Below are 21,195 nucleotides of genomic sequence, written 5' to 3'. Positions count from 1 at the left end.
AGTAGGCTATTGCAACCAAGGCCTTAGCCCGTTTTGTATTAAACTGCGGCACAGAAAACGATTTCATTTTACGTGTTTCTTGGTACACAAAATAGGTGGAACAGTTTTTGTTTGATACGCTGGCCGTTTAGTAACTATAATCTTTGTAAGTCTTTATGATAACGACTAGCTGATATTGTAGGATAGAGGTGTAAATAATTAAAAATACATATAATTACGATATTGTTAATTAGGTATTAAACAATGTGGCATTCTATATAAAAATTATAATGACTGAGATAGTTTAAGTTACATACAGCATACCTAACTAAAAATGATTTTCTCATTCGTATGTTTTTTTACATGTTCTTTTTAGAGCAAGTTAGGCTCTTGTCGGTAGAGTATTCGCCACATCAACTAATATATAATAATATTACTATTTCAGACAGTCAAGGTTTTGTCTCTTTAAATCGCGACAACTTGAATATATGACCACTTCTTTAAAACTTAATTTTGAAGCCCGAGAGAGAGATATGTAATAACAGTATAAATTAGTGCAATCGAAAAGATAATGCAAACAATACTTTTAAATTTTGGGTAAATCAAAATCAAATCATTTATTCAGAAATTAGGCCTTCACAGGCACTTTTTCACGTCATATTCTAAATTAAATGATGTTTACCAAAGCTACAAACTACTAGCATTTCGGAACGACCACTGCTGAGAAGAAATGCCGAAATAAACTCATTCAAACAGTGTTGGTAACAATAACTCACACTGGTAATTAAAAATATTGACCAAGAAATGTTAAAATTATTACTTTACATTAACTTTAACAGGTGAGTTTATGAAATTAGATTGCCGAATTCATATTCCAGCACTTAAACCCAACGACAGTTGCGTAATAAATAGCAACCATTACTGGAATCTGCATAAGAATTTATTGCACGAACCGAACAATCAGGTGTGTGCTCTGTCTGTGATTGCGTGTGAAGACTGTGAAGTGATTTCATTAAATGTGTTAATGTTGATGAATGGCAGATTGACATAACCGGGAGACAATGACACCGCGCAGTGTGCGATGCCCACGGTCTAGTTGCATCCGTATTAGTAATAGGTAGCAGTTATCTTGATACATGAGACGTACTTAATCGGTGAATCACTGACTCGTGAATTACTTTCTTTCGTCGTTTCATTGTCTTTTGTGTATCAGTACGAAATTGAATGAGATACTTATTCGCTTTGTAATAATTTCTTACTATAAGCCTTTGATATGTATATCTATATAGCATAGCGCCTGTGGCATACTAGTTGAAATTGAAACTATCAATAAAATATATGCTTGAATTTAATCAGTTTTATAGTTACGGGGTTGCTTCTGAACAGTCCATTCATAGAATAAGTTCATATTTTTTAAACGAGTTTGGAGACAATAATCCCGTCGCAAACTAGAGAGCTCTCAAATTAACCAACCCATTCGCTATATATAATGTCCCCCGACTGTTCTTAATGTTTTTTCGGTAGAGCGTTAAGAAGTTATGGCTGCTATATTGGGCTACTTCTCCCTATAAAGATTTTACGACGGTGCTAGTACAGATTGCCGGACCCGAACTTGAGATTGGTACTTAATAATGTTGCAATCAAATTCATTTGTAGCCCAATGTCTATATTCTTATGGACACTAGAAGAACTATTACTGGTCGTGTAGAACGTATAGGTACTAATACCTAATAGAAACACAAACCTAACAGTGGGAAGTGCGTGAAATCGGCCAATAAAGCCCTAGATCTAGAACCGGTTGCTATATATATCACTTGTGCCCGACTTCTAGCCTTAGCACTGTAAAAAGTATTTTCATTTAATTAACAAACGTAGAATTGCTTTTGGCCTTCAATTTGTGCAGTATCATCAAAATACCAATTTCAAAAGATACTCGTAACTTGCTTCCATTCTCGCAGCGGAAAAGGCTTATCTGTAGTTATACCAAACGAATTGACAATCGCAAATTGGTGTTGGCTTAGCGTCGAAAGCGCACACACGTCGTACTCCTGACCCCAGCCGGTTCAACGTACGAATGCGTCACATCCACCGTCACTCGTCACGGAGACCACAGACTATTATTGCGATGGCGCGACTCGCCGACTCATTGTGGCGAGATGCTATCTAGATCATTAGCACCACCTGCTCGTTGGCCCTGAATATTCAGCAATGAGAACAGAAATATATATATATATATATATATATATTGGATTAAGCAGCCCTTCGTATTAATATGTAAATTTAGATAATTTTATATTCGTATTTTTATTTATTCGTCACTAGCGGCCCGACAAGGCTTTTCTAGGATAAAACCATAATACATTATTCCTTCCTTAGGAATCACACCCTTTATTTTTAAAATCATTACCAAAATCCGTTTTAAAGATCAAGCATACATAGGGACAGACAGACAGCGGGAAGCGACTTGGTTTTAAATAAATAAAATAAAATGCGTTTATTTCAAGCATAGCCCATACTGTCAATAATACAAAAACTTAAATTCTATGTTAGTAATAAACACGATAATTAACACGTGTATCTTTGTCGAGCTGGATGCGAGTCCAGTGCAACATAATGACACTGTCCATTTAATCTATGTAGTGAGAGGGAAGGTGGTTTTTCCCTCATCATTCTGATGAGGAAACATTTCAACCCAAACACCCTGGTGGTAATCATGGAAGCTCGTGTATGATGAGTCAGGCTCAAGGAATTTATAAAGCTAGGTTAATGTTACCAAAGAATATCGGATAGGTGCCTATATGAATCTAAACTTTAGATATTTGAACTCAAACTCAAATATCTTTATTGCAGTAATTGTGTAGTACGAGTTAAAGGTATGCAACTATTTGTTGTATTTTCATGTTAGGTACTTTCTGCAAGAATACTACCTACGCCAGATTGTACATTCCGGTTGTTAATTTTAGATGTAACTAGGTATGCGCCTACTGCACACTCCAATTTGTTATAAGCTCCTTGGTGAACCATCATAATGAACGGTCGCCGGCAAGCGGCTAATTTTCTTCACGGGTAATTATGGTCGGGACAAGACCGGTCTCAAACAGCGATTCCGCCATATTGAAATGAATTACGTAAAGTAAAACTAACGAACGGAGAGATGAAAAGCCCCTAATGACTAGATTGACAGCGAAATTAAGCAAAAGTAGGTAGGTAGGTACCTACCTACGTAAAATTATTGTGAATTACATTTCGAGAATAGTAGTCAGTCGCAGACGAATATTAGCTAACATATAGTACGAAATCCGTTGGAATCTGGGTGCATTCAGTGTGCAATTCTATTTTATTGCTTGTATGTGTCTCGGCAAACGGTTCGCTTGCGAAAAACGTTCAATGCAGTTTCAGGCCATAAAAATGTAAATGCCAACGAAAAGCAACTCTTTGTAGGTACCGTTAGGGTCAAAGTACCAATTGATTTGTATGATTACGACGATTACGATTAAATAAATTCGACTGGTCATGCGAGCGACGACAAATACAACTGGTAATACCCCATCCATGAGAGAAATTGATTTTCTTAGGAAAAAAATTTTACCAATATCGCAAATAATAATCTACGAGGTCTGCCTCAGAAAGCGATAGAATTAGTGATTTTGGATAAAGAGCCAACTGGAATATTTTAACGCTTGTTTTCCTTTTGTTTACAATCCATTAATTGTATTAAAGAAAACTAAAATTACCCTGTATTTCATATTATTCAGGTATGAATTTTAATTCATACCTGAATATATGAAAAATAACAGAACAAATTTTGTTGCTGATAATCTTTAGTTTAGGTAGGTAGTTGTCCTTATTTAATGTCTCAGTTTCCCAGTAACATTAATAATCATGCTATGTTGTATAAATAGGTGCTTACATGTTGTCTTTTTTTTCTTTTTTGTTAATCTATGTCCAGCAGAGCGAACTAGCGCAGAGGTGGCAGTTGTTTTACGAGACGAACAAACAGCGGATTCACGCGAAGCGAAACAATGGTAATCTTGTAAATTACAGTTACTTTTCAAGGACCTCATCTTTACTTTTTGAAAGCCAATTTATGTCAAAATACCCAAATATGATTCGTTGATCATTTTACAAATGAAGTGCACATCATAGTATATTATGTACGAATTTTATCTCTTAAAAGCGCGCGCGTCATGAGCAATGAAAAAGAACAAAAAAAAAATTCAAGCTGCCTTTGAAAATGTGCTTTCTTAAATACTAAGTACACCCTTTGTTTTACGTTAGTCCAACACGATAATAAGTGGACGGCTAACTAAATTGAATTCTGAGTAAGCTTTAGAAATTACTAAATGGTTCTTCTTTATTCTCTTCTTTGGTCATGCTAAGGGAAATTCAACAAGAGTATGAGCAAAACTTCATAGTGGGAAATGTCTTAATTTCTAAACAACATTTTAATGAAAAAGTAATTATTTTTTCTCAGCCTTTGAGCTTGACCCGTCTTTCTGTGATTGGATTAAGTTTACCTAGTGGAATGACTTTCCACAATTAAAGATGTTGTTTATTGAATTTATTTGTAAGTATATTATAATGAATGCATTGAAATGAAATTTATTTTTACATTAATGAATGAAAACATCAATACTGAAAATTTGTACCTAAACCAAACCAATTGATATAAGAACTGAGTTATTTCATCAATTTTACCCTCTAAATACCATAATGATTGTCTAAACAATGATGATTAGCACAGTCAAGTTGTTTTTATTATGAGTGACATGTTAATGGTTAATAAATAAAAAGTATATCATCAATGTATGACAATACCTATAAGTAAGTACTAGTCCAATATTATAACAATCTGCAATAATGACATTAAAGTACTTATCTATTTAAAACCCTCGCAAATACAGAGGAAGCATACTCCAAGTGGATATTTCCTACTGGATGTTTATATTAAATGTGTATTGTGCTAGGCAGATCTATATTCTATAGTCATGATTGTGGCAAATCAAAGTACAATGCTTAGTTTTAATGTGAGATTTATTTTTATTCTAAAAAGAGAGAAGAGAGTGAAAACTACCTTTACCTATTCAGCATTTGGTTATAATACGTCATCAGGTTAGAAAGTGGGTTAGGTTAGAGAAATATATATAATATATATTTATTAATTTCCTAACCAAACTCACAACTAGGTTAGGGCTGGGATTGGAATAAGTCCTTAAATTTATACATGTTTTAAATAGCATAATAAGAAGTAACTACAGAAAGGGCAAACACAAAATATATGAGGATACTTTAAGTCAAGCAAAGCCATAGATAATAATTAGTTATTTAGTTATAATAAATAATACCCTATTGAATTTATTCAATAGACATATAATATCTCTTTCATACCTAGTAGTTAATGAGTACTTTCACATTTAGATTTACTAAAGTAGGCATTATGTTTAGGGTGACTCAGTATTTCAGAACTGGTTTTTGCTTGGACAGGCCATTGAGAAAGTAGAACAAAATGCTTTATTAACACAAGATGCCATTCCAACGAAATTCTTAAGTTGTACAATAAATTTTATTTGCAAAGTAGATAAATTAAAAATAATTTGATGTGGTCAACGACATGGTTTATTTAAAGCTAACAATTTTTTTAGTTGAAACAAGCCTTTCTTTGTACACAATTATTGTGTGTTAACATTTCACAGCTGTTATCATGCTACCAGGAGCCATTCAAAGAGTGAGGATGTTTGGCCAATGACCAGTTCTAAAATCAATTCATTAAAATGTAATGGTTTATTTATGCCAAGAATATAGAAATAAATATAATAGGCGAAAAAAAAGACTTTACTTATTTATCTTTATTTCTTTACTTAATATTTTAGTTAGAAAGTAGGTATTTAAACATATTTAAGTAAATATAATAATGATATTTCATCAAATCAGAGATCCTTGTCTTTGTTTTTGTCAAATTTGTTTCTTTCTATAGCTAGTTTGGGTATTACAGTATTAAGAAGAACTTAAACTGACCAAGTATATGTTTACATTATAATTATGTTAGAATAAGTTTAACTATAGAATTTCTAACTATCATTATTTTTTCACTGTGATCCTTTCTTGGTATACTATCTGTAGTTTACAAATGAAATGAAATGAAACTCAAAATACTGTTGAGCAATCAGATTGAGATAAAATGAGAAATTCATCTTCCATTCAGGCTACTTGTTTAATAATCTCAGTGATTCAATTCAGATACCTACTTTACTTATGTACTTAAAGGTATTCAATATAATTTGATCATAATATTGACACAAACAATTGAAAAAGAAGGTGATTAATACTAATTCAGTTGCTAATAGATTTGTTTGGTAAAATTTAATGACAAACACCTACAAAAAACCGATCGACACAGACGTATTAGGTATTATTGTCAAGTCAATGGAACCAAAAGGGAATAGAAGAGAATGACTCGAAACTAATCTAAGCTAGGTAGGTACTTACCGCTTTCAATATATGGCAGAGCGAGAAGTAGAAAAACTATGTAACCAATTTCACTGAACATTGTTGCTTCTAAGCACACACACTTTTCGTATCACTAAGTCATTGCATTTACAATACAGCTGATTTTCAAATCACACAAAACCTTTGTCTGTTTTTGACAGAAACGCATGCGCGTGCAAACAATATTTTTTTATTTACAATACACTAAATCCCATACACTTGTTTACTATTTATACACTTAAACATATCACCGCCAATATTTACTGCACAGCACTAAAGATTGTAACAATAACTAACAACTTAGATCCTCTCGTGGCGATGGATGATGAAAATTTAGAACAATAACTTCCAAAAGTTGTATTTTTATGATAAAAGGAATCACAGACTTATATTACATTTCCACATGATATTCACAATGTCCTATAATTACCCTAACTTATTATAAATAAAAATAAATTCTCATCGTCCCTGCCGTCTGACATATTGGAAATTATGATCTATCTATAGCCAAGACGCTGATATTTTTTAAGTAACGCAATGACAGGACAGACTACAAACTTCTGGTCATAGACAATTTTTAATAAAATCTCTTCGTTCTTTCATTTCGGGCTCTGGCTTTAGGGATTCGGGTTATATTATAGAACACAATGATGTTTTTACCTTTTGAGGTACCTACGGAATCCTAAATCAGTACCGAAAAATAACGTTGCCAAACTATCGTTAGCTATCAATCTACAATATTACATAAACTATCGGTTCGATACCATGGCTCTATCAATAGTATTGTGCCAATACCAACTATCAATATGTATGCAAATCTAACAATTCTATTGATGCATTTTTTAGGTTTGCCAGGGGATGCCGACGGTAATGAATAATTGAATAACAATACAATACATTGTATATACGAGTATCATCTGTTACAATATTCCGTAAACGCATCAAAGAGTTTACTTTATTGCGGCAAATTGAGGGTAATACATTGAATTATTTTTAGTTTCATATTTATACTTTATATATATATTTTTTCCATAGCTTCCTACATGGAAGATTTATCTTTATTCCTTTTTTTAAATTTTTTCCTAAGTCAGTATATGTTTAATCCTATTGTTTGTTTCTGTTTCCGTACATATTAACTTGTTTATTTTGACACCTTACCTACTTTTGTACTTGGTTCCAGCTGAAAATCAGCGCCTTGGCTCGATACCATGGCACCATGCTGAGCTGGTCGCCATTTCGGATTACATATTGCATTCGATCTATATTCGTTACTCTTGTTGTATTTGCCGAATAAATGATTTCTTTCTATATACTAGTTTGTGAACTCTTGTTTTACCATAAGGTACAGCCAGTATGGAACGTCGAAACCATAGATTTCGAAGGGCAGCGCATGGCCCCGTTCGAAACCGTTAAAATTTGACAACTGTTCGCCGATGTCTGCGGTAAGCAACTTTCGCAATGGTCGGTCACGAGATGGGTGGTCTAAAATTGCTTGATGCGTAGAATAATAAAACACATTTTAACAATTTATATTTTAATACACATTATGTAGGTATAAAGTTGTATTTAATAATAAATATCAGAATAGTACAATTACGTTCAATCAGGCACAGATTATTTATATTCAATATAGTTGTAGTATAATATCAGTCAAGGTAGGTACAGTCAACAGCACATCAACTTACCAAAATTCATTGCAAACAATGTTACCGTCATAGAGGTTCATACAGACAGGGTAACTTGATGTGCTGTTGACTGTACATTATATATCTACACTCATTTGTAGCTATAAGGTAGGTACTGAATTAAATTATGAAAATAATGTGCAAAAATAAGCTATTGATTTTAAACTAAAAGTTACAATATTTAATAATATACACAATATTGTCATGTCAATATTGTGTATATTTATTTACTTATCCTACTAAACAAAGGACAATGCTCACAAAAGTATGGAAAAAAATCTAGAGAAAACAGAAAAAAGAAACAAGTATCAATATATGTCAGAATTTAGAAATTTTGTTACAATATACTTAAAAATTTCAGTGTCTAGTGTGAAGTTGCAATTTTTTCTAAAGGTCCGTGTGTTGTGTATAGAAAAAATAAAACTTCTTTAGAATAAGTTATTTTATATAGTAATTTAGTTAGAAATACATAAATAGAATATAACTGTTTTATAATATAAAAATATCTGATATACCTACATATAGTGGGTATATGTCCTTTTCTGGCCGCGCTGAGTTTTGAGCATTCTTCTTTGGTATTTTTTGTGAGTATATATCTTAATAGATCTAAAGTATTCGCAAGGCACTTTAATAAACAACCTTCACATACAGAAGGTACGTAATAAAATTCATAAAGCATTTCAGTATAAAAGCATTGTTGGTTCAGTATAAAATGTATTAGCACCAAAATCTATTATAGACTACAAATTTTTGGCAGTACATCCTTCATTTAATATTTACAGTTTGGAAGCCTCTACAGTTGCAAATCGAATATACTTATCAACTTACAAACCAATTCAATTATCGCATATAATCAGACAGACAAAAAACTCTTGTCACCGAATTAATGTGCTTGAGCATTGTTAGAAAAAGTGTATCATGATTCATGAATAAAATATTTATTACTGAAATTTATGATTGGGAATGTATAACCTAATGATGCTGGTCAAGCTGCTAATAAAAGGTTAAGTATAAAAACGATCGTCATATTTGCATTATAAATTCATTCATTCCGTAATAAGTATAATATACAAATGATTAATAGAAACCTTGAAAGTGAATAGTTTTTACGGTTCCATACCCAATGGTAAAAGAAGTAATAGGTAAATAGGATCCTGCCCTATTTCTAAGCCCGCTATCCGTCCGTCTGTTACCAGGCAGCATCTCATGAACCGTGATAATTATTAGACAGTTGTCTTTTTCACAGATGTTGTATTTCAGAAAAAGCATAACATAAACATGTGATGGGCTCTCATACAACAAACGTGATTTTTGCCGTTTTTATCGATAATGATACAGCAAACTTCGTACGCAAATCCTACTCACTTGGCCGGTTTTGTTTGTAAAATATTTGAAGCATTGACAGATTACAGTACTTTGTTTCGATATACCATAGGAATAGTATTCCTAAGTATTTAGCCGAGGTGACATGTTAGAAAAACAGGATACAATTTTCTTTTATCTCGAATTTACGCACGAGACCAGGAGCTTTAACTGACTAGCTTTTATTGGCAAAAGCACTGTATTCGTTATTTGTGTGAAGGAAGATATAGATTAGATCGATTGTCTGTATATTTCACACATCACTAAAGGCAAACACGCAACGGCGTTGTCACAGGTAAAATTATAAAAAATGTTCCAGTTGTCAGCATATTTCAGACGGATCAAAGTGCAATACAATTTTCCAATATTTAAGCCTCACACAAATACAAACGCGATATCACTGTATTCGAAAAAAGCATATTTTCCTCTTAATGTTTCAATAATAACATGATTCATATTAAAATAGATTCTTTTAACCTATCTGGTGCGAAAACTCCGTTTTCTGTTATGATGCCGGTGATGAGACTGGCGGGTGTGACGTCAAACGCGGGATTCCAACAGTTTATGCCTGGAAATGTCAAAAATCAGTAATTTATGTGTTTGTAAAACTAAATCCTTGAAACATTCACATTTTTTTGGCATTGCAATACCAAATAGACTGGTCAAGATTGGTCAATAAACACGGAGTCTTGCCAGCCACAATATATTATTTTCTACTCTTCAAAGACAGCCTGTAGGTACTTCGAAAGTAGTATTTGTTTATTGGTACTTACTTACATGAATTATGGTCAAAGAGACTTCAGAGGGTTAAAATCAGCCATTGATTCGGTCTGGTCAAATTATTAAACTCTATTTTTAATAGCACGTAGGCATAGAGTATGTGGATATGTGAGTATATTTTGTTAACCAAGAACTCTTATTCAATTGTGTTTTACAAGACGGCAGTAGACTTGTCTTTAAGTAAATTTATGTCGTCAATATAGTGTTGTAAGTAAATAATTTCACTTCATACCCTGGGCAGCGATCCTATGTTCCCCAATATGCGTCATTTCCCTATCAGGCCTCTCTTCAATTTTGATCTTGTCTCCAGACGTGAGCGCCAAGTCTATGGAAGTGAGAGGTGCGGCGACATAGAATGGAACGCCGTGGTGTTTCGCCACTATCGCTATCTGGTACGTCCCTATTTTGTTCGCCGTGTCGCCGTTGCCAGCTACCTGAAAAAAAAATCCTACCATCATTTAAAATATCGCTAAAATTTAGGCAACAGTTTGACACGTTCTCATACTCAAGATCCCACTTACATTCGGGGCTGTAACCCTGCGAAACCCAGGATCAGCGTAAAAATCAAAATTTACAATTCTAAAGATTCGGCTTTCGCCCAGGCGTGTCGTCAACACTCTTTGGAAATGCTATTGATGTCTATCAGTCTATCAGCTGCCAAGGCTGTGTTCCTTTGTCTCCTCATACTTAACTACGGGAGGATATGGTAAGAGTGGTTCTATTCTAGGACTGCACTATCATCTTTTGTATTATTAAATACTCCAGTAATTAACTGGGACTAGCGATAGGTCGTTTTCCTGTTTGTCGTCCCTTGTACGCTCTTTTAACTATTAGTATGGAGTACTAGTATCGGAGTCCAAGTATGTTTTCGTAGATCTCTTTGGACCGTTGAGCCATCGTAGTAGTACATTAATATTATATTTAAAAACATTTGTCTCTTATCCTCACGCATTCCCGGTTTCATTTGTGGCTATGACGGCCGAAGAATAGACTTTCAGGAGTTACATACATAGGCTACCTTTTACTCACCACGAAAGAAGTCGCGGGCGGCCGGTAGTAACTTATACTAAAGCTTGTAACAAAAGACATACACGATCAGCACCCACGACCACGGCGGTGATCTTCCTGAGATGCATGAGAGCGGACACCATGCTGTCCACAATGAGGGTGGAAGGAATCTTCTCGTGTACCAGTTCGTATGCTGTGAGCCGAGCGCCTTGGTTGTACGGCCGTGTCTCTGTGCAGTATACGTGTTCTGTGTGTATTAAAAAAAAAATTACTGCAATAATGTAAAAAAGTATAAAAAAAATAAAAAATATACATCTCCAGTCGACGTACACCTACGTATTATTGGTTTAGTTCATGTTCCGGTTTTCGGTTTCATAGTCATTATTATTGTTTTATATACTTTGTGTCCCAATTCTGGGCAAAGACCTCCCCTATCTGCTTTCATACTGTCGATCTAATGTGGTGCGATTTTTATTTAACTTTATTACAAAAACATACAAAAAGTTCAAGGTATCAAGAGCTGACGCAGATAGAAAAGAACATTTTTCAGTTTAGTGCAATGAAAAAAGAAAAAAAAAGTTTAGAAAAACGTATTAGTGCAAATAATTTTAACTTACCTAAACGTTTAACTTCATTCAAAGCCCTTATAACACCAAGAGCGGTGCCGTAGCCCGCAGTGGCCAAAGACCCAGTGTTGCAATGTGTTAGGATCCTAACTTGGCCGTCGCCGTCCAAATTCTTCAAGATGGCGTCTCGTCCAAAGCTTCCTATGGCTTTGTTGTCATTTATATCTTTCGCAAGCATGCCCTCTATGCTGCTGATGAATCTATAATTATGTGAATTTATTTGTTACTAGCTGTTGTTCGCAACACCGCACGCGTTTTCAAATTTTATCAAAATCGGACCTGCGGTTTCACTGTGAAAGCGTGAAGGTCAGATTTTTACATTTATAACAATATTAAATCAAATCTATAATTTTAAATCTATAAATATCGAAATTCCAAAAGTAAGTTAAGATATTATTGTTAGATTATGTAATTGAATACAATGTAATCATATAAAATTATGCATACAAGTGATTACCGAAGGGAGTTCGCCAGGGCGTGTAAAAGCCCCTGACGTTGGCGCATCGAGCTATCAATATGAGATAGAAAATAAATATAAAAGCGTATTAACGAATACAGTGACGGATATAGTAATACTCACTATGATCACAACGAATATTTAACGCGCGTTGAAATTACGCCTGTACAGACTAAGGGTTAAGTGTCAAGTTTGAAAACGTATCTTGATTGTTCAGTTCAAGGGATCTTAAAATAGGCGTCCAATTGATTCTAATTAAAACATACATACTCGTTTTCCACAAGTTTATAGGCAACATAAATATGTATGTGTGTGTAAAAAGACATCAAAAGAATTTTATTCATTGAAGATATTACAAGTATTGAAATAGAAAAAGTATTGTAATTGTTAACAAATATTTCATTGCTGATCTCAAAAAAAAAAAACATCACAAACTATAATGTATAATGTGTTGCAAAATTGTACATCATTGTGTAACAATTTTATCGTTACACACGAGAAGCTAGCTCAAATGATAAGATAAATAAGACATGCAAATAGTTATTAGGAGTGTGCATACCTCTCTTTGAAGTCGCTCGGCGAGACATTTTCGTCGGCGCTTAGAGTATTAGCTAAATTTATCAGGTCCTCTGCTGCTAATTTTATGTTCACGGCGGTCGGCCGTGCAGACACCAGGTAATTGAGCTTGCCTTCTATCTGTAATTAGCAAGCAATGCCAAATTTAATGACATGTTAGGTATGCATTTTTACTACAATGTTTGGACATACTTCATTTTTCCCTAGTTACTTTTTCTTTTTTGGATTTCACATCAAGAACAGAGTTTAATGAAATTTGAACATAACGAAATATTTAGGGACCAACAAAAAAGTTACTGATCAAAACATGTACACCACTCAAGGCAAAAATTGGGTATCAAATTTTGTAAGTCAGGTAAAATCTTATTTATTTGAAGATTTTCTTGAAACAAAATTCTCATATCTCTTATCAATTATATACAACACGCAAAGCGCGCATGTGACGTACAGCATGCATTGATATAATAACGGAAAGAGAAAAACTTTTTCATCATGATAACTGATTTTTTTTAGTTCATAATTTTATGTATAGTTACACTAAATATAAAATTGTATAGGACAACAATAATTTAAGGACCCTTAATAATTTAAAGAGGGAGAAGGTGGCTCAGACCTTTCTTCCAGTGAGAATATCAAATTAAGGAATTCTGAGAGAAAAAATGAGTAAATAAATATATTTGCACATTATTTCTTATGTTGTTAAAAATTGCTTGGTATTCATTAATTAATGTCAATGAAAAAAGCAACAAAACAATCAAAGGTCTAATCATATACAGAAACAGTAAGAAGCTGGAAGTGATTATTTTATAAATGTATATAGATTGACACAAATTAACATAATGAGTTTACTGACCTCTTGCCTCATGACCTTCTTATCAATACAGTTGTCTTTTTCTAACTCAATGGCAAGAGACAAACAGCCAACTATTGCTATGGCGGGGGCTCCTCGGACCTAAAAATAAATATTTTTACTCCTAAGTTCAAATCATATTGACATGTTCCCTTGTGACAACATATTTAGTCCGATATGAAATAAAAAATGAAAATATTATCTTTTGTGTTGTGTCCCACTGCTGTATCATTTTTAGTGAATTTAAATTATGTCATACTTTGAAATTACATTCACGACAAGGCATCTATTTATAGGTGCAAATTATATTTGGTCAATGACATTAGAGTGCAGGTTTCATCACAATTTTAAAGCATAGTAATTGATCGACATTGCTTCACCTGATACATCCCCTGTACCAAGTGAATATAATTGAGGTACCCATAACATTTCCAACAGTTTGGACTAGGAATTGCAGTTCATCCTATAGAGGCCTTATTTTGGACACTTATACTAACTATTGTTAGTTTGATAAATGAAGAATCAAGTGGATTTTACACAACAAGCGAAGTAGCTTCAAATACATGGCATGTACTATATTGTTAAGTATTAATATTAAGAAAAATTGTACCTGCATTTTGTTTATAACTTTCCAACCATCTTCAACTCCTTGTACCTTGACATAGCGAGTTTGCAAAGGTAGCAACAGTTGGTCGAGTATCTCCAAGGTACCTCTTTGGTATTTAATTGATTCCAAACTCATTTTCTATGAGGTTTAAAACTGAAATAAATAATAGGATTATTAACAAAACGTACATGAATAATGATATTATTTTATCCTCAACCATGTAATTTATTAGTATACTTTATTTGACACAGGTATGTTAGTGTACTTCAGATAAACTTTACACTTTTCTATAATCTAAGACTTTAGTAGGCAAAAACCGCTTACCATGTGGTACCTAATTAAGAACGTAGGAAAGAAAATAGTTTGTGGATAAAATGTAACGAGTCACGAATATATGAGTCGAGTTACCTTGCTAAAGCTGCAGACATATAATAAATGCACGTCGAAATTCGTAAATGAATCTTCAAAATACTTCAATCAAATTAGTACATCTTGCAGAGTTGCTGGACTGGCTGGAACTCCGCCGGCGAACGAACGCGTACCAATGTCATGTCACTGTTAAATCTATCAATGTCAAATAATAAATCATGTCATTGCCATAACATTGAAATGAGAGCATTTTTTACAATGGCAATTATCATACATGCGTGGCGCGGCGCGGCTTTTGTATCATAGACAATAAAATTATGATTTAAAAAAATGTAACCCAAATAATAAGGTTGGAAGTATAATTATAATGCTCTTTTTAATTAAGAAAGAATAAAAGAATGATGCAGATAATTTATATAATTTTTTATTTCAATATACTCAATAAAATATTTAATGTGCTAAATAATGAAGGAAATGATGTAATAGTAATTTGTCTATGATTACACTCCATTTCCGCCCGGCATTGAGGAGAGACGCGTCGTCATTGTGGTTTCTGAAATTGAAATCAATTGGTGGATACATCAAAAACAAATAAAATGGCTTTGCCACGAGTTTACTTGGATGTTTCCGCTGATGGATCAAACCTTGGAAGAATTGTCATTGAGGTAGGAGTTCCATTTCTTGAAAAACGTGAAGCTGTCACCAAACCGGTGGTTCCGGCCGGCGTGATGTTATGACCACGCTTTTTCTAGAAGCCCCCATACGATACCAACTCGTATATTTCACACATTTTGCACTTTATCTATTGCAATCATATTTTAATTTCATAATTTTCAATGTAAATTTTCCCTTGTACATACATGTGCCGTATCTATATATAGATAGATACATGAAGTCTTTATTGCTCGGCTGACCGAGATTACCTTCGCTAGCTGAAGGTCAAATTGTCAGGGGCGGTTTGCGAGTGGAAATTACCACCTTAGTGTATAAATCATTCATTTCAGTAATTGAAATGACATGCATGACAAAGTAATGTTATAGCTGGGGCCACACCTATATATGTTGGTAGGTACCTATCTACCTAAACGTACCTATTTGTAATTATCGTTAGTATTATCATGATTGAGTGAATGATTCAAGGTGTTTAGTTGATGTTATCAAGCTATTTTATTTGCAAACAATAGTTTGAAAAGTCATTGTTTTGTTTCAGTTAAGGACAGATGTTACTCCTAAGACCTGTGAAAACTTCCGCGCCCTGTGCACGGGCGAGAAGGGATTCGGCTACAAGGGATCCACCTTCCACCGTGTGATTCCCAACTTCATGTTGCAAGGAGGTGACTTCACCAACCATAATGGCACTGGTGGGAAGTCCATCTACGGTGAGAAGTTTGCTGATGAGAACTTCGTCCTGAAGCACACCGGCCCTGGTGTCATGTCTATGGCCAATGCTGGGCCCAACACCAATGGCTCCCAGTTCTTCATCACCACTGTCAAGACTTCTTGGCTGGACGGCAGACACGTCGTCTTTGGAAACGTTGTTGAAGGCATGGATATTGTGAAGCAAGTAGAAGCCTTCGGCTCCCAATCTGGCAAGCCATCGAAGAAGGTTGTCATCACTGACTGCGGACAACTCTCTTAATTTATTTGTAATTTTAAAGTATAATGCAATATTTTAAGTTTAACACTATGTCCTCCCATGTAATACCTTCCCAGTTGTAAAAGAACATTTATCGAGTTAACTATGGGTCATTCCAATTATGCTGTTAAATTTTATGCTAATGTTAGGTCTCAAACTAGGAATTGCATTTATTTCTTGCATTATGTATTTGTAATAAATTAACTTAATATAGTACTTTTGTATATTTATTATCAGCCATTTGAAATTGAAACATAAGTAAAGACCTTGAGGTTTGCTAGAGAAGATCTGGATTATTCTGCCATTGACAACATCATCAAATAACGAAACTGGGTAGTTTCTTTTGCTTGTGATTAATATATTTTTGAAATTGAATTTTTATTTTTAATTTGTTTCCTCTTATTTTTTTTTTACTAACACACGAACATTACTAGGGATAGGGATTGGAGCTAACCCACTAACCTTCCTCTTGTTATTGATCCATTGCTCTGGTTGAGTTGCACCGTCAAATTTGACGTTGGTTTTAACCAGCGTGCCGCTGACGTTTAGACAATTGCGTACTTTGCGTTTATCGTACGCACGTTAAAGTCAACGTTAAAGTACTACTTTTTCAGTGTATGTTATTATGTACAGGTACCTACTTACGTTTTAATAAAGTGGAGATAACGAGAAAAAAATGCGGTAGGTACCCTACACATAAAAGGAAGAACAGTTTTCTCCCGATTATCCCATCGAGTGGCGTATTATTGATAATTTGATAGGTCTCTTAAAATATTTATTTCTAAAGACCTTTTTTTTAGGGCTCCACCCGTGATAGCATATCAACCTACCCAAATAATTGTAAACTCGCTGCTATTACCGCGCCGCCATGCAGGGTAACTTGATGTACTGTTGACTATCACACTACAATAACCAAGACATACCTATTTACAGGTAGGTACTAAAGCACAATTTTTTTACACGTCCAATCATCATCACCGTTTACCAGATCGAGGAGGGAAATTAATAGTGACTCGCTAAGGTGACTATGGACGAAATTTTAATAATAACATATAACGACGAAATTAAAAAAAATATAGGTATATTTAAAACTACAAAAAACTATGGCGGCGCGGTAATAGCGGCGAGTTTGCAATTAATTTGGGTAGGTTGACGTGCTGTTGACTGTACATACCAATGTACATGTGTAGGACAACGGAACCCTAACATCGCGCGCGGTCCGACACGCACTTGACTAGTTATTTAAACTTGTTTATTTCATGCCATAGCTACATACACATAAGTAGATAACTGCTCTTATCATTTTCATGTAGTTAATACAAAGATAATTTTCCATTCAGTTGCAGTTTCAGCCAAGATAGAGGCTGGTGTAATAAAAACATCTACCTACGTAAAACATTTAAAAATATGTTTTTATGATATGTAAGTAATGTTATGTTTGTTAAATATATACATTATACATACATAGTCAATATATTGTGATAAGGTCGACCGTATGTATCACAAGTTTTATACCATACATAAAGTACCTACACAACTTGTGAGTGGCAGATTTGCATTCTTGGCCGCCCTCTACCATGTAGTACCAGCCGCCCCTTTCTCAGGTCCTTTTGTGCCGACTTTTACCGAAATATATACAATTTTGTAATGCCGTCGTCGCCATAAAATAAAACAGATCTTTCGATATTATTTATTTCTAATATTTATCGGTTTATACATAGGTTATCCAATATATAAGTCAAAAACACATATATGAGATAACGGATTGGTCGCCCCTGATATCTAGCAGCCCGGGCCTATTGGGTCATAGGGAAAAATTTCTTTTAGGCGATAGAACTTGAAATAAATTTTGGAATTGAAACTTCAATGTCGCCCCTTCAATTTCTTAGAAATTATTTACCTAGATCTATGCGGGCGGTGTGTCATGAAGTTATAAACAATGCTGCATACATTCAAATAAATATCATTATAAGTACCTAACCATTCGCTTAATTAGTGTCATTACAGTCGGATACCGGGAACAGGTGAGGAGTAGAGAGAATAGAGTTATTAAGATAATAAATGACGAATAATAAATTATCTCGCAAAGTTCGCTCAAGGCTATTCTTGGCCGCAAAAATCGGAAGATCCAACGAAGAACTCTCATAGGTACAGAAATAGATAGGTGATGGGATTATCTCTCTGAAGTGCCGATATCGCCATGTCCTGGTAAAAAGGTTCCTTGTAGAATTTCAATTAATTACATGCCAAACTCAAACTCAGGAATACAACCAGATGTCCATACAATGTTCCAAATAATGTACAATCGCTTTGAGGTTTTCAAGAAGGAACTCTTTTGTTGACATAAAAGACAGGGCTTTGCGATATCGTCTTAAAGACACTAGTTAAGCAAACATAATTAAAACATCGCCTCAGCAAATCATCAAACGTAGCGTGATCAAAACGGGAATTGCGTCGATTGGTTCTTCATTTATTTAATCTTATCTACTCTAAGACTAATAAGGCGATCATAACGTTAATAAAGGTATTGCAAGAGGGAGAAGAAATGGAAAAATATTTTGCATTGGTGTGGTTGCTCCAGAGTCATGATTGCAAAGGGATGTGGTGCAGCATGAGGTGCACGCATGGAGTTTGGTCCTCTCGCCGATAATGATGCACCCAGGCTCGCAATGTTTGGTGCAGTTTCGCTCAAGAGCCCACATTTTTAGTGCGGTTGTGGAGTTTTCGGTTGAGGTCGTGTAGGAGAATCGTTTAACCTGTAAATGACGACATCGTTATTGATTTTCCACTGGCGAAGTTTGCATACTTTAATTTTAAATATACAAGCTAGCCTATGGATCAAACATTTTTGATCTTGATGTACTTGATCATACCTAAGTTTCAATATATGGTTTCAGTGTAGACAGTGTAACTAATATGAATATTAATGAATTATGTAATTTTACGGTTACTTGAACTACGATACCTCTACCATTATATACAGGTCAATGGCCCTTCCTCAAAAGTATCGGATGTCACCTTTGTCTGATTTTGTTGCAAAACAACGAATGGTTCAAGTTTCCATTGTGACACTTGCGGTTAAAAGCGAAGATCCGCTCACTTCTACGAGATGTTATACTGACTTATATCATCTGTGCTATAATGTACTCTTCTGATCAATCTAACTTAAAGTTACTACTTAGGTATATTATGTACCTGTACCATCATTTCAGAAGTGGGATGCCAATATGAAGCAAGTAAGTACATCGGTATATTTGGCGTCAAATTAAACCTAATACATTAATTTGGCCTTGTCATGTCACTGCTACGAGTATGTACTGATGTATATAGGTACTGTTTTAGTAAACGAAATTTTGTTTACCTAAGTACAATAAAAATAAGTGGTATTTATTATAATAAGGATTGTTTACCATACACATCCGTCGATCATTGTGGCACTTGTGGATGAGGGCGGAGTTGTTTTGGCGGAGGTCCGCACACTTGTCTTCTGGCACTTCTGCGAGGCATCGGTAGCACCACAGCTCGTTGTTGGGCCGAGCCGCCGCGGACGTGACATGGACGCTGTCTCTCAGGAGGTCGCCTTCGGATTCTGTAAATATTATGTTGGATTTCAGTGACGATAGGTACCTATTATACCTAACTCAAAAAGTGTACATGCAAGTACGGAGTCTCTCGACAATTAAGCACCTGTTGTCCTACCTCCTGTACCTAATTCCATCTATGATGCCTTGAAGGCAGCCACTGATGAGACCGTAAAAATAGCAGAATTATTTTCGGGGATAATTTGAATAAGTCGTTGGAATGGCATCGAAATGCCAAGAAGAAGGAACGTTGTTGGCAGCAGTGGCGTCACATAATAAGGTGGCATGACGGCTGATGGCACAATACCATGGGGCTCCAGCGGAATGAGATCATAGTTTTCATACTGATAACCATTTTTGGTCATCTGGCCCTATTGGTTGGAATTGAATTTATTAAGGGCCTGAAAACAAACACCCCAAAGTTTGTAGTTACTGATTGTCAGGAAAAAAGGAGATAGGTATGTACTTAGAGCACCGCATCATTTTAGTATATTGTCATAAGATGTACCTACCTAACCTAATCTAGACATCGAACAAAGATGACACTGACACTGTCACGCGCACATTTTGGTAAAAATGAGATTTTTAAAAACTTTAATTACTGAAATGGTACAAAAAGATGTGAAGCATAAATTTAGCACTTGAAATAGGTAAGCAATTCAAGTCATTGAGTAGTTTGCTAACTAAACTAAAACTTGACCATAGACAACGTAAGTATTATAACAATGACATTTACCAAGAAACACGAGCTCTTGATTGCAGTTGTTTAGTGTTTAATTAGTTCACACGGCAGCACTAAGGTTTAGGAATGAGGGTTACTGGCGATGTATCACATAGGAGTATGTTTTGACGTACCTGGTGTTAACAATGACAGCGAGATGAGGATCAGTGAGCGCATGGTGCGACGACTGCGGCGCGCATGATCCCAGCATCCCTATCGATCCGTCTGGACTACAGGACCTGTTGCTGCTCCGGGGTAGCCCCGCCCATGACACCCCCTCCCCTCGCCTCACCAACCCGATTTTCCCCAAATACACTTTGATCGACGAAAACAATCTTAACTTTCCGAATTCTTCGCAAAATTAAAAACTTTAGCCTGGTCTCTTGTAAGGGCTATTAAGTTAGTTCCCGAAGTGGCTATTAATTGTTTCCTCAAAGAGATTACTTGGTCGCAGTTCAATGCCAATGGTTAC

The 21,195-nt window shown here is 34.9% G+C and overlaps 4 protein-coding genes across 4 annotated transcripts in view; 1 reads left to right on the top strand and 3 right to left on the bottom strand.

Moving 5' to 3' along the window:
* Positions 1 to 6,971, bottom strand: part of kuz (kuzbanian) — a 54,351-nt gene extending 47,380 nt beyond the window's left edge. Inside the window, exon 1 of the mRNA XM_053747910.2 lies at positions 6,466 to 6,971. Coding sequence (XP_053603885.1) covers positions 6,466 to 6,526 — 61 coding nt within the window. The 5' untranslated portion in view covers positions 6,527 to 6,971. The remainder of the gene's footprint in view (positions 1 to 6,465) is intronic.
* A 1,011-nt stretch (positions 6,972 to 7,982) lies between these two features.
* LOC128671456 (uncharacterized protein) lies at positions 7,983 to 14,979 on the bottom strand. Its single transcript, XM_053747911.1, has 8 exons — positions 14,825 to 14,979; positions 14,420 to 14,569; positions 13,813 to 13,911; positions 12,943 to 13,079; positions 11,918 to 12,126; positions 11,384 to 11,547; positions 10,525 to 10,726; positions 7,983 to 10,080 (listed from the first exon to the last, which is right to left on the bottom strand). The coding sequence occupies exons 2-8, from the start codon at positions 14,549 to 14,551 to the stop codon at positions 9,965 to 9,967; spliced, it is 1,059 nt and encodes a 352-aa protein (XP_053603886.1). The 5' UTR covers positions 14,552 to 14,569; positions 14,825 to 14,979; the 3' UTR covers positions 7,983 to 9,964.
* Positions 14,980 to 15,285: 306 nt separating this feature from the next.
* LOC128671457 (peptidyl-prolyl cis-trans isomerase-like) lies at positions 15,286 to 16,796 on the top strand. The gene is made up of 2 exons (XM_053747912.1): positions 15,286 to 15,450; positions 15,996 to 16,796. Exons 1-2 carry the CDS (start codon positions 15,382 to 15,384, stop codon positions 16,422 to 16,424), a joined length of 498 nt encoding a protein of 165 aa, XP_053603887.1. The 5' UTR covers positions 15,286 to 15,381; the 3' UTR covers positions 16,425 to 16,796.
* A 1,301-nt stretch (positions 16,797 to 18,097) lies between these two features.
* On the bottom strand, positions 18,098 to 20,979 carry LOC128671518 (uncharacterized protein). Its single transcript, XM_053748030.1, has 3 exons — positions 20,858 to 20,979; positions 19,832 to 20,010; positions 18,098 to 19,177 (listed from the first exon to the last, which is right to left on the bottom strand). The coding sequence occupies exons 1-3, from the start codon at positions 20,898 to 20,900 to the stop codon at positions 18,929 to 18,931; spliced, it is 471 nt and encodes a 156-aa protein (XP_053604005.1). The 5' UTR covers positions 20,901 to 20,979; the 3' UTR covers positions 18,098 to 18,928.
* Positions 20,980 to 21,195: the final 216 nt, after the last annotated feature.

The sequence above is a fragment of the Plodia interpunctella genome, chromosome 7 (genome assembly GCF_027563975.2).
Source record: "Plodia interpunctella isolate USDA-ARS_2022_Savannah chromosome 7, ilPloInte3.2, whole genome shotgun sequence".
In the NCBI taxonomy this organism is placed as follows: domain Eukaryota; kingdom Metazoa; phylum Arthropoda; class Insecta; order Lepidoptera; family Pyralidae; genus Plodia; species Plodia interpunctella.
The sequence above is the reverse complement of the archived record's forward strand: the minus strand, read 5'-3'. Positions and strand labels throughout refer to the sequence as shown.

Coding starts and splice junctions, on each gene's coding strand:
- LOC128671456 (XM_053747911.1), bottom strand. CDS start 14,551: ATGAGTTTGGAATCAATTAAATACCAAAGAGGTACCTTGGAGATACTC. Junction 13,080..13,812: donor AGAAGGTCATGAGGCAAGAG/GTCAGTAAACTC, acceptor TGCTAATTACAG/ATAGAAGGCAAGCTCAATTA. Junction 11,548..11,917: donor GAATGAAGTTAAACGTTTAG/GTAAGTTAAAAT, acceptor TAATACACACAG/AACACGTATACTGCACAGAG.
- LOC128671457 (XM_053747912.1), top strand. CDS start 15,382: ATGGCTTTGCCACGAGTTTACTTGGATGTTTCCGCTGATGGATCAAAC. Junction 15,451..15,995: donor TTGGAAGAATTGTCATTGAG/GTAGGAGTTCCA, acceptor GTTTTGTTTCAG/TTAAGGACAGATGTTACTCC.
- LOC128671518 (XM_053748030.1), bottom strand. CDS start 20,900: ATGCGCTCACTGATCCTCATCTCGCTGTCATTGTTAACACCAG. Junction 20,011..20,857: donor GCTGTCATTGTTAACACCAG/GTACGTCAAAAC, acceptor TAATATTTACAG/AATCCGAAGGCGACCTCCTG. Junction 19,178..19,831: donor ATGATCGACGGATGTGTATG/GTAAACAATCCT, acceptor CGTCATTTACAG/GTTAAACGATTCTCCTACAC.